The 13,071-nt window shown below is 37.1% G+C and overlaps 1 protein-coding gene across 6 annotated transcripts in view; it reads left to right on the top strand.

Annotated features, from left to right (window-relative positions):
- tjp1b (tight junction protein 1b) overlaps window positions 1-13,071 on the top strand; it is a 124,123-nt gene that overhangs the window by 9,341 nt on the left and 101,711 nt on the right. For all 6 annotated transcript variants that reach the window (XM_051885082.1, XM_051885088.1, XM_051885087.1 and 3 more), the window contains exons 2-3: window positions 3,274-3,315; window positions 3,424-3,583. In XM_051885082.1, the coding sequence (XP_051741042.1) occupies window positions 3,274-3,315; window positions 3,424-3,583 (202 nt within the window). The remainder of the gene's footprint in view (window positions 1-3,273; window positions 3,316-3,423; window positions 3,584-13,071) is intronic.

Below are 13,071 nucleotides of genomic sequence, written 5' to 3'. Positions count from 1 at the left end.
GCAAACTCAGTTTTCCCTTTGTTTTGCCTCCAGCTAACACTGTGGTCTACACTTCATTTTCCACATTCCGCTCCATCTCGTGGACAGTTGAGTGCACAAGACTTTCAAAGTATACTCCTTGGCTGTGAGCATAGAAAGACGTGTTCGACACATGCACACTATCTAGTGGACTCAATTCGGGAGTGGTCAATTCGCTCGCACGTGCGTCGTTGTACGCAAAAATTGTCCAGTACATGGACGGTGTGCGCGGATGTCCACGGACCCTCTTGATGGCAAAAATTACGTCATGCGGACCATTGATAGTGTGCATGAACGCTGGTGCTCAACACGTACACTAGAAAGTTTCATACTTGTCCAATATTTCTTACTAGAAATTATGAGCAATTAAAAATGTGTCTTGTACACGTTTAAACTAGAGTTGCATTCGTCTCCCCTTGTACAAGCGCATATCAACATGAGCATCTATTGTTGCTGCGTCTTTGGTAGTTTGATGTTGTTGCTGTTGCTTCATTTTCGATTGCGAAACAATGGCAAGTGTTGCCACCTTGTGGACTGACTAATTAGTGCAAAAACACAAAGCACACATTGTTAGAAATGTACGTACATTGTTAGTGCAACTGAAGTACGTACATTTCTATGTGTAGCATATGCATAAAAAAGTATACTTGAGGCTTTAGATGGTACCCCTGATGGTAGATTTGGTTGTTTCACGTCACAGTTTAGAGGAAAGTCACTAGTGTAGCTCTGAATGTTTTTCAGCCAATTAGCACTGTCAAAATGTCAATTGCTTGTGGCTCAAGAATGATTAGCATTTACAGCCCAGGAGATTAACTGAAAAACATGAGCAAAAATGGCAGAATTCGAATCGCGTATTTGCAATGGATGGAAGTACTAACAGATAGCTTTGCGTACTTGAATATTGTATGTTTCTTTTTATGGTACACTCTGTATATGTGCACACATACCAGAAACTTTGTCCTTGAACTCGTTCCCAGGTGATTTAAATGTATTTGACTTAAAAAGGTTAACTGAAGGTGAGACCTCACTCGGTTTCCTCAGGCCAACATCAACCTCATTGTCACGTTAATGTCTTTGTCCTCTCATTAGTCTTCTCTGCCGCTCTCGTTTAACACTCTAAATTACAAATGTTTTAGACACTTCTTTAATTCTTGTTCATTTTCTGCTATTCTTGAAAACCAGTAGCTATCAGCAGCCCAGGAGGCTTCCTTAATCTACCACTTAATATGGAAATGAGGTCTCCTTTTCATCAGTGCCCCATCCAGCGCGTTGAAACAGAAGATTTGCCGTATTGAATTTCGTTTTGCAGGGTTTTCCAGCAAATCCTACTCACAAACATGGTGCGAACGCTACGGTACGAGGTATGCCTCTCCTACTGTACAGGGACTGTCTTACATACAACCACAGCTACTGTAAACCATGTGCTCTAGGAATATTATATAACCTCCCCCCAACCTCTGCAAGGTCAGGTCTTTCCTTTTTTATGTTAAGGTGAACAATGTAAACTGAAAATAAACAGATTTTTAGGTTCCATATAGAAACTTACCATACTATATATATATATATATATATATATATATATAATTGCACTGAGGGTTTGTCTTTTACATGATCTATGGTTTGTTTGGTGCAGTGCTTTCATGTCTTGAAATATAACTGCATTAAATGACATGATCATATGAGTCTTCATGAATAATATATATATCCTCTGGATGGAAGATACTTTAGGATTCTGACAGAGCAGATGGGGCACTAATAATTAATAAAATGATTTAAATATAAAATGTGGGTGGTATCATGACTATTCTGACCATGGCGATCATTATATTTGGATTATTGATATCAAACACTGGATTTTGTCTTTGTACACTGTAAAAAAAAATATTTTCATGATTTGTCAAATCAACTTAGATAATTAATGTGGTTCGGATAACATAATATTTTGAGTTTCTGTTGATTAAACCAATCGCCTTCATTGTATTAACTCAAATTTTGAATTTCAATGAACTCAAAATTTTAAGGCAACCAGGTAACTTACTTTTTTAAGTTAAACCAACAGTTCTTTTTACAGTGTAGGGTTTGTTGAACTGTTGGTTTTGTGTGCTGTGGGTGTATTGATGGTTACTGGGACATTTTTCATCAAATATCCTGTTTTGCTTCGATGTACGTCACACCTCTAGAGTTCATTTATCTAGTGAACTAACATGATGTGGACATTAAATGACTTGCCTGAGGTAAATGTGATGCTATGTGAGATATTATCCTTAAGCTGTTTTATTGATGTCTTTCTGCAGTTAAAACATTGGTTGAGAGGTACGATATGTCTAATATGGACGAACGACTGGATATGTGCCATAATAGCATTTGTTTTTCATCGAATATCCTGTTTTTCTTTGAAGTACGTCACATTACATGTCGTTTCATGTTGAGTTTAAACATGATTTGTTCAGTAAAAGCGGATCCCCAGTCAGTAAAATGTTTATTTTTACATTACACATACTGCAGAATGTAAATTTGCCTCGCTTAAATGTTTCACGTTTAAACCTACAAAGCCAACAGCATTTTCGGTTTCCCAGAACTTCTTATTATGCATTGAAATACAGTAAAGCCCAATGGGCAAAATGAAAGCCTCTGCAACTATTTTTTCCTTAGTTTCAATCTTTAATATCTCTCTTTTTTTGTCTTTGATTAATCTTAGTACTGCAAAGATACATGGCATATTGTCCTAACAATATACATCATATGAATGTATGGTGCAGCATGACATTTCATATGCTTTTTAGCTCAAGCAATTGAATATTTAAACATTGTCGCGTTGGACGTCTTTATGTAGTTTATGCAAATGTCTTATATTTGATGATCCTGCATGTATGTATTTCAAGGTGAAATGTGTAATTTCTATCCTAAAAGTTTGCCATCAAACGTAACTACAAAAAAATAATGGTTTGGAAAAGTATTTAACATTGAGAAAATGATACAGTTCACCCAAAAAATGAGATTTCTGTCATCATTTACTCACCCTAATGTAGTTTCTTATTTTTTTCTGTGCAACAGATGATAATAAAAGGACAAAACCATTTTTCAAGACCTGAAACTTTCTTCAAAATATCTTTTTATGTGTTCCTCAGAAGAATAACAGAATTTCCCATTTTTAGACGAACTATCTCTTTAAATGTGTCTCTTTTCATTGTTTTTCATTGTCATTTTTGGCTGAAAATTAATATTCTCTCTCTTTCTCTTGTGCTTTAATCTCAGGGTCTTCCCCAAGCACGACAAAGACAAATACGGGCCTGCAGTGTAAGCATTTTAAACCCTTTTCACTCCATTTCACTAACGAAACTCATCTTTTTAATGGAGATTAAATTCACACCACAGTCTAACACACACTGTCTGTCACTTTCTTAGTTACTATCCCAAGATCCACGCCTTCGTCCCCACCCCAGAAACTATCTCCCTGCTGGATGAATCTGAGGGATCGGCCCACGGCAAACCATCCCTGCGCAGAATCAAGGGCCGAATCCACCGCAGCAAGAGCCTGGACAGCATCGACCTGCTGGACTCCAACGTGAGTTAAAGACTGCATCCACTGCAGTAATGCTTCCGTGTGTGGTGGGGTGGGGGTGGGGAATGTGTGGGGGTGTGTGTGTGAGATTGCGCCCCTAGATGTTGTGTGTCAGCGCTCGGTGCGCACGTATGCATGTATATGAAAAGCGATTCCATCGCTGTGTGTGTGTAAGTGTGCGTGTTTGTTTATGAAAATGCTCATGTACCAGTATGTCTGCATTGCTGCTCTAGGGAATTTCTGCAAGAGTGAACATGACATGCACAATTGTATAAGTCCACTTATTCACAATTATTGCATACATTATTAACAAACACACAGATGGAGTTAATTAGTAAGTGTTCATAAAAGCATTACAAGAGTCAATGGAGATGGAAGAAGATCTTTTAAAGGGACAGTTCACTCATACATATTAAAATTGTAATCATTTACTCACCTTCATGTCATTCTAAAGCCATTAGGGGTGTAACGGTACACAAACATGACGGTTCGGTACGTACCTCGGTATTGAGGTCACGGTTCGGTATGGCGGGGGGAAGAAAACTAAAATCTAAAAAACTAAAATCTAAAAATCTAAGTAATCTATCTTTCTCTAGTGAACTAACATGCTGCGGACACTAAATGACTTGCCTGAGGTAAATGTGATGCTACGTGAGATATTATTCTAGCTGTCTTTCCGCGGTTGAAACGCCAGTTGAGAGATTACACATAAACATATCTATACATAGATCATCTGTTCTTCTTCTTCTGTGCTTTTTCCTGTTGTCGCGGTTAGCAAACAGCGTTGCATTACGGCGCGCGCCCCCTTCTGGATTGGAGTGTGGATCGCCTGTGACCGACTGTATTTGTCGTCTGACTGTATGCACCAAACCGTGATGTCCATACCGTGACAGTTCGGGATGAATACATGTACCGTTACACCCCTAAAATCCATAATTGGGACTTTTTTCAATTTTTGTTAAGATTCTTTTAGATTTTCTTCCATTGAACCTTTCTTTAGGAGAGTGTTCAAGCTGTTCTTTTCCATATAATGGAAGTAGATCGGGACTGGGGCTGTTGAGATCTAAAAATGATGAAAAACAACCATGAAAGTAATCCTTACAATTCCTGTATTATATTGCATGTCTTCTGAAGCTATATAATAGCATTGTGTGCATAAAAAGATTGAAATTTAGTAGTTATTCACAGAAAATCTTGCAAATAAAGGGAACATTTTCAGCATGTAATGGCTTACGTTTAGGTTTGTTCCTAACAAAAAGCTACCATATAGCTTCAGAACACTTGAAATATCATGCAAAAGTTGTATATTTTTGGTACTTTTCTGACATTTTTGGAGCTCAACAGCCCCAGTCCCCATTCACTTCCATTGTATGGTAAACATTTTGCTAAACACCTACGTTTGTGTTCCATGGAAAAAATAAAGTTTAGTACTACATGAGGGTGATTAAATGATGAAAGACTTTACAATTTTTGGGTGAACTATTCCTTGCATTCTGTGTATCTCTCATCCAACAAATCTCTAATCTAAAATCTCTTCTTTTGAAAATTACATTTCCGACCATGAATGTTACATGAGGCTGTCATGTTCACACTGTGTAGACTGTCTGAATGCCTCATAGATACTTCATGGGCTCATACTTAATGCAACACCTTACTGAATCTGATTCCTGCGCTGGGATACCCCGGAGTGGGTTTCTGTTTGCATATATAACACTTGGGATTTGAAGTACATCAGGATGTCTCACAAATTGCTTCGCCTCCTCCGAGGAAATGCACTCTAACACGATTATTATTCTAATGAGCTTTGAGTAGGACTTCTGTGAGTAAATTCCACTTGTTTGAGTCCCTCGCACTTTGCAATTATGGAAGAAATTATGTCTTTCTGGTTGAACATGTTTTTCTAAAGGGAAATCCTCAGTTGTCGGATGTTTTTTTTTTTCAGTTCATAATAAAAATGCTCCATTTGGATTAAGTTTGAATAGGCTTGTTTATACTTGAAACATACTTGTAGTGATAGACGTGTGGGAGTTTTTTAAGCAAAGTTAATGATGAATATCATCTTAGCCTCTCAGACTTGTCAGTTACATAATGGTACCATGCAATGCAATCAGTTAACTCAGATTGTACATTATGTATTCATTGATGTCTTCATATTATTTTAAAATTAAGCCACAACACTTATATGTTACTTTATTATACGTCATTAATCATTTATGACTATCTTAACTGAAATTAATACAAATGTTTAGTGTATTTTCTTGTTTACTAACAAATGATTGTGATAATTCCGTCTTGCTTATTCGCTTTGGTCTAGTTCTACACTGTAAAAAAATTTTTTCACGATTTGTTATCACAACATTTTTTCTTTTGTCAAATCAACTTAGATAATTAATGTGGTTCAGATAACATAATATTTTGAGCTTCTGTTGATTAAACCAATTGCCTTCATTATATTAACTCAATTTTTTTATTTAAATGAACTCAAAATTTTAAGGCAACTTACTTTTTTAAGTTAAACCAACAATTCTTTTTTACAATGTACTCTAAAATTATGGCGCTTTGCTTGTCCATTGCATAAACTGGGGATCTGTTTGGAAACCTAGTGGGTTGCCTATTTAGGCTGAATTTCTGGGGATCAAACACACTTTATTATTTGAATCAAATGTTCAAACTCTCGAATGATGCCCCAAAATGGTGTCTAGATTAGATTATGTGAATTCAAACGCTTATAAAGCTCACAAATTAAAACTAAAGAAGAATTCACACTGACAGCAATTAAATCGCTGGAGGTCAACAAGTCAAAAAAGATGTCTTTACAAAGCCAAGTTAAGGCTGAACTCTGCCTGCTAAAAATTCAGACATAAAAGCCAAACTAAATTATGCCTGCTCTGACCCACCTGATCCCCTAGTATCAAAGTATAAAGTTGATATTGCTGTGTAAATGCATTCATGCCACCTCTGAGCAGCATTGAACAGTCTGTGAAAAGGCATTTTGTCAAGTTAGACGCGTTCCTGGGTCAACATATTTTGATTATTATTATGTGTCAACATACTCATAAGCTAAAATCAGAGTGAAATGATAGGTGAATAACACTGATGTAGAAGCACCTAACCATGGTTGTAAGCCTAAACTTGACATAAACTTTAAACTTGTCCCTCAAATCTGATTGGTTGATTGGAATGTTGTTCCAGGATCAACAAAGATGTTGATTCAGGAACATGTTGTACTTGGTGAAATCAGGTTCTGCCTGCAAATGCTGGCTTAAAAAGGGTTGTTTTGACCCAACAGTTGGGTTAAATGTTTGTTAAATGTAATTTATTAAACATATTAATAAAATGTTAATTTCCAACCTATTTTGGGTTCATTTTAGGCGAGCAATATAGTAATTTTTAAACAATAGTTGAGTTAAATAAAACTATCCAGCAGGTTGGGTCAAACATTTAGCCCAACCGCTGGGTCAAAACAACCCAATCGCTGGGTTTGTCCATTTTTAACCCAAATTGGGTTATTTTTAACCCAGCATTTTTTAGTGTGTGTGAAAAGACAACTAAATGCCAGTTCAGAGGCACTTCTGTGCCACCTTTGCGATGTACACTCTAAACAATGCTGGGTTAAAACAACCTAATTTGGGTTAAAAATGGACAAACCCAGCGATTGGGTTGTTTTAACCCAGTGGTTGGGTTAAATGTTTTCCCAGCATGCTGGGCAGTTTTATTTAACCCAACTATTGTCTTAAAATGAACCCAAAATAGGTTGGAAATTAAAAATCAAACACATAATTACTAGTGGCAACAATAATAATTAAAAGGTGAACATTTATTAATAAGCAATTTAATAAATGTTTATTGTTTTATTATTATTCATTAAACTTATTAATAAATGTTAATTTCCAACATACTTTGGGTTCATTTTAACCAGAAAAACAGAAGTTGAGTTAAATAATAGTTAAATAAAACATTTAACCCAACCACTGGTTTAAAATTGCTGGGTTTGTCCATTTTCAGCCCAACTTGGGTTGTTTTTAACCCAGCATTTTTTAGAGTGTAAATTTGTTTGTTCTGCTGGGATGGTTCACTGAAGAAAAAAAAAGAAAAGAAAATTTTGTCATCATTTACTCACCCTAATATCTTTTTAAATCTGTATGACTTTATTTTGTGGAACACTGAAGAAAATATGTTAAGAAATATATATTTTTTACACAATGAAAGTCAGTGGGGTATATAGTATATAATATATAAAATTAAAAGTTTATAAATAATACTAAAATAACACTGGTTCACATGAGCTCCACTGTCTGCGCTCCCATTGGTGGTCGCTGAATTGTGTCACTGCTCATTTGCATAAAGTTGCATTGTTGGACACTCATTGGCCACTCATGTAATCTCAATCTGACAATTCTCATTCGAAACGAATGACTTGTGAATGAGTTTCACAAATTGCATTCAGCCCCCATTCTCCCCTTTAGAAATAACATTAAATTCAAACAAATCTGGGTCTAAAAAGATGCTGTCTAGGTAGGGAGCTCAAACACAGCCTGGATGCTGATATCACAGAGGCACAGACGCGATTGAAAGGCTAAAAGAGGCCGGGTTAGTTCAGTGCCAAGTGACTGAGCAAATGTGCATTTCAACAAAGCTTCCTCTACAAAGGCTGTCGGCTTTAGTGGACCGGTTCATTAAACCTCTTTAAAACGCTGTTGCTCTGCCTGTGCTGAAAATGTCTCACCTATCCAGAGCATCTCAGTGAAATAAGGGGGTACCACCGTCCTGGTCCCTGCTCTTTAATACTGTACATATTTCTCCTTTAACAGAGCACACACACACGCACACACACACATACACAGGCCGGAGGAAAGTTGCTGACTGGGCCCGAATGCCAGCCGCAGCTGATGAGAGTAACGTTCCGGCTCACAGTGAGTGATGATGCCGCAGCAATGCTTGAGTGAAGACCTCTCTACTGCTGCCACTCCATCTACTGAAAGACAGAACAGAGAAAAGCCACCCACTGCAGAGGGCTTAATAAATACAAACTCATTGCTACAATGCTAAGGTGTTGCTAGGCTGTTGCTATATGGTTGATAAGGTGCCCGAGGTTGTTGCTAGAGCTTTGCTTGGTTGTTTTTGAAGGTTTGGTTCCTGATTGGTTGTTTGCTGGACCAGTCTCCATTTTGTCATCCGCCAGACTAAATTCTTATACCTGATTGGTTTGAAACAGTAATAGCACATAATCTGAGGAATCATTCACATTGGTCACATGGTGCGAGGTGAGTTATGCGCCAACTTTTACTAAGTTGCAACAGGCCTGTAACTAAACAGGCACTAAAACGCTGTTGCTTTGTCAGTTCATCGCGATCTCACAAAGTTCCGTTATAATCAATGGAGCTGCGCACAATGCACAATAAATCTCTTACTTACATCGTGTCTACACTTTGTTTGTTAATGAGAAGTTTCGCGAGCCTGCATAACTGAATAAAATTGAGGGGTGAGTGGATTCTGACTAACTTAAACACCTCTGATTGGCCATTGCGTTCAAGAGATCAACAGCTATGTCTGTGATCGGCTACATTGCTCACCTCTGCAAAAACATGTTGTAAATAGAAAGCTTTGACGTTCTCCAGAGCGCAAACACAAATAAGCTCTGAAGTGTTTGCCAAATCTGTTTCGCTAATATATTATTACAGTATCAACTGAGGGTGCTCTTGCTTGAGTTTGAGGGTGCTTAGCACCCTATAGACCTGGGTATACCTCGTACGCGCACAGTTGAACACACAGCCTTGCAAAGTATACTTCATTTGACTCGTACGCGTACACAGGCGTTCGACGCATACACAGTTTTGAACAATCTCTTGCCACGAGTTACAGCCCATGAAAATATATTTGTATTCTTTTATGCTAGAGTTGTACAAATGAGGGCACTTTCTAACCTCTTCGCACAATCTCTCATCTATGTAGGCCTCCATTGTCGCTGTAGCTTGCATGCGTTCCGATCCGTTCTGTTTATGCAGGTTTTCTTCGACTACCTTGTGAATCGATGCCCCTCAGGGCAGGGTTGCCACCTTGTAGATAAACTAATTATTGCAAAAAAAATTAAATGCGCATGTGTGACCAGCGCGTACAGAGTATGCGCGGTTACAAAAATCTGGAGGTGTGTGTACACTACGCGCATACATACTGATGATGAAATTCGCATCACGCACACTGTACGCTGACCCTCACGTACGCGTTAAGTATACTTTGGGCTTACTGTTACTGTTGTCCAACAAGCCATGGCGCACTCACACCACACCTTTTCACAGTGTGAAAAATACATTGCGGAGAAAAGAGGACAAAGACAAGACAGAGAAGGTTACTTTTGGTTTGAAACAAAGTCTCAGCTTTTTTTAAAGAAATTCAAACATTAAAGCGTCTGTGATAGCGTCTCAGCTCAAGCGGCACGTGAATCGATCATCTCTTTCTACTAGTAATAAACATGAATTAACATTAGAAGGTATGTTGTTTCAGCCACAGAAAGACATCAATACACACCATTTTTTAAGTTCAAGTCCACCGACTTTAATTTATTAACTCTCCTGTCTGGTTCATCTATCCGACAAAATGACAGATTCAGTGTCATGATTGGTCAGATCGCCTGTCAATCAAATTCCCAGTGAAGGGTAAATTACATTTCAATGCTTTGTGCTTTCTTTTGCAAAACTTTTGTGTTCCCAGAGAAACATTGCATTCATTTTGTGTTTGCTTGGAAAGCTTTTGAGTTCCTGCAGAAAAATTGAGTTTGCTCGTAAAACATGATATATGGGGGGGGGGAATATGTATATCATGGCCACGAATTAACAATTTGTTCCCACGAATTACTAATACGTCAGCACGTTTTATTAACTTGTTCCCTTGTTTTATGTAAATCGTGCACACAATATAATAGTTTGTTCCCTCAATTTACTAATTCATGACCACGTTGTAATAATCCCTTGTTTTAGTTAAGTCAAAACGATGGGACAAATTAGTTCAACATGGCCATGATTTACTAAAACAAATTGAAATATACGAAATATAATTTCATATTTTTGTCCCCTTATGGACTCCATACAAATCTGTGCAGGTTGAGATCTCTTCTGAAACTCTAGAGGAGACATAATTAATTAACTCATTGCAGAGAAAACTGTGGCTTTTTTCCCAGGAGAAATATCTTACTCTCTATTTAATCTTATTGTTGTCTAGGAAGAACAATTTAAATATTACCATGCATGTCATCATAACATAAATGTAACATAATTTTTTATTATTATTAGGCTATTATTTAAACATCATTTAATCAACAGGAGTAGAAAATGTAGGGCAGGACTTTAATCTTATCAGTCTGTAATTGATTGCATAATGAAAAGAAAATACATAATATTGTGCAGAATAAGCAGCGTTTGAAGCATGGATGTTTTGATTCCGATTTATGCATGTGCATGCAATAAAATTGGAGTGTTTGAAGTCACGTTATTTGGCAGAGAGCCCAATCCTGCTGTCATTTGTGTTGGCGAGTGCCAGTCTCTCTCTCATGGAGAGCATGAATCAGTTGTTAGTGCATAGGCTGCAGAAAACTGCATAGCGAGAGGAGGGGGGGGGGGCAAAGGAGAAATGCAGCACCGTGAAATGCATCACATAACTCTGGTCAAGTGAGACTCTCTCTCTCTCTTCCAATCTTTCCTTCTTTCCATCTCTTCATCTCATGGATGGTCTCGTTTTTGCCGATATCAGCTCTCCACCTCTCATCTCCATTCAATCACTCCATTCATTTTTTTTCATTCACCTTGAAAGCCAATATTAAAGGCACGGGAGCAGAAATTATTATATGACGTAAATTGATATCACTACCATTTTGCCTCGCTTCAGTAACTCCTCTGAGGCTTTCCGCGCTTTTTTTAGGGTAACTGTAAAACACATTAGCCATTTTCACAATGCATAATCATTCATCCTCCTGAATTTGTGCGAATAAAAGGGTTATATCTTTTTAAAAGGGGATAGTTCACAAACACAAAAACAAATTCTGTCATTATCTACTCACTCACATGTTGTTCCAGATGAAATGATAGTATGTCTTTTGTGAAATGCTAATTTTTGAAGAATATTCTGGTCACTATTTTTATATAATAATTGGGGACTGGGGCTGACAAGATTCAAAATGACAAAAAGCTATGTCATCTGCCATGTTTTTATGTGTTTAATGAGTAAATTTGTTACTGATTGGCTTTACACAACAACAACGTACTAAAAACAGAAAAGTTTTTCCTTTCCGTTTTTCATGAACGATTCCCGTTCACACGGATCCGCAAAAACAACTAAAAACACTGTATTATTCATGCCAGGCCAGTAGATGGCGATGTCACTTTTTAAAGAAACACAACGCGCCTATAGACTGAACATGTAATCCGACGTCACCGTTTTCACGAATTCACTTTTTTGTAGTTTACACAGAGATGATAACGTATTTAAAAAGCTTGCACTGTGCTAAAACGCATACAAAGTTTTTCATTTTTAGTTGAAAATGGTGTCGTATAAACGGCCCCTTAGAATATAAGGAATTTAGCACACAAGTTGTATGTGTCAGGTTTCTGTTTAGTTTCATTGCGTTTTTGTTCATGTGTTTAGGTTTCTTGTATATCATGTATCCTTTCCCTAGTTAGTTTCCTTGGTTACTCATTAGTTAATGATTAAGTTCACCTGTTTAATGTTTAGTTCCCTTGTTCACTATGGTTGCATCCAAAATCGTTTACTCTCTTGAGTAGGTACTTATTTTGAATAAGTAAGTACTTCATGGGCGCTAAAAAGGTATGTTCTATATAATATGAGTGTGAATATGTGTGTATAACTGTAATCTTGATGTCCTACATTCTACAATAGTACAAAAATACAATAGTACTACAATATTAGTTAAAAACTATCAAGCTTAAAAATGTATGTTTTATAAAATTAATCAGTAAGATTATTTTTTACACAGGTTTTTAAAGGTTTTTTCTGTTGTTGTTTTTTTAGTGTTTTTTATTATTATTTGAGTTTTTCTTAACTATTTCAGATATACCCATTACTACTAGACATGTAAAAACAGGGCATTTGGAGACTGGACAGATTGGGAAATAATAATCAAAATATTGTAATGAATTACAATGTAAATTTGGGATTGTCCTTTATGCAAGGTATCGTATGGCTTCAGATGTCTTGGAATTCAGCGCACAAGTCATATCAAAGACTATAGAATAGCATAAGATGCGTAACTGGTATTGTTTTGATTGGGAGAAAGTGCAACGTGCAAAATGGTGGAATAAGTCCCGCCTTCTAAATAAGAGCCAATCGCTGATTGGTAAAGTCATCGCATCACTGCAGCGGCTGTTAGAAGCTCCGGTTCCTATAGAAACAGTCAGACGCGCACTTAGGACTGTGCATGCACATTAGCTTGATCCAGCCTAAAAAATACAATTTTTTTGTCATGATTCGAGCACTTAGAAACA

The sequence above is a fragment of the Ctenopharyngodon idella genome, chromosome 24 (genome assembly GCF_019924925.1).
Source record: "Ctenopharyngodon idella isolate HZGC_01 chromosome 24, HZGC01, whole genome shotgun sequence".
NCBI classification, from domain to species: Eukaryota; Metazoa; Chordata; class Actinopteri; order Cypriniformes; family Xenocyprididae; genus Ctenopharyngodon; species Ctenopharyngodon idella.
Note: the sequence above shows the minus strand (reverse complement) of the source record. Positions and strands in the feature narration are given on the sequence as shown.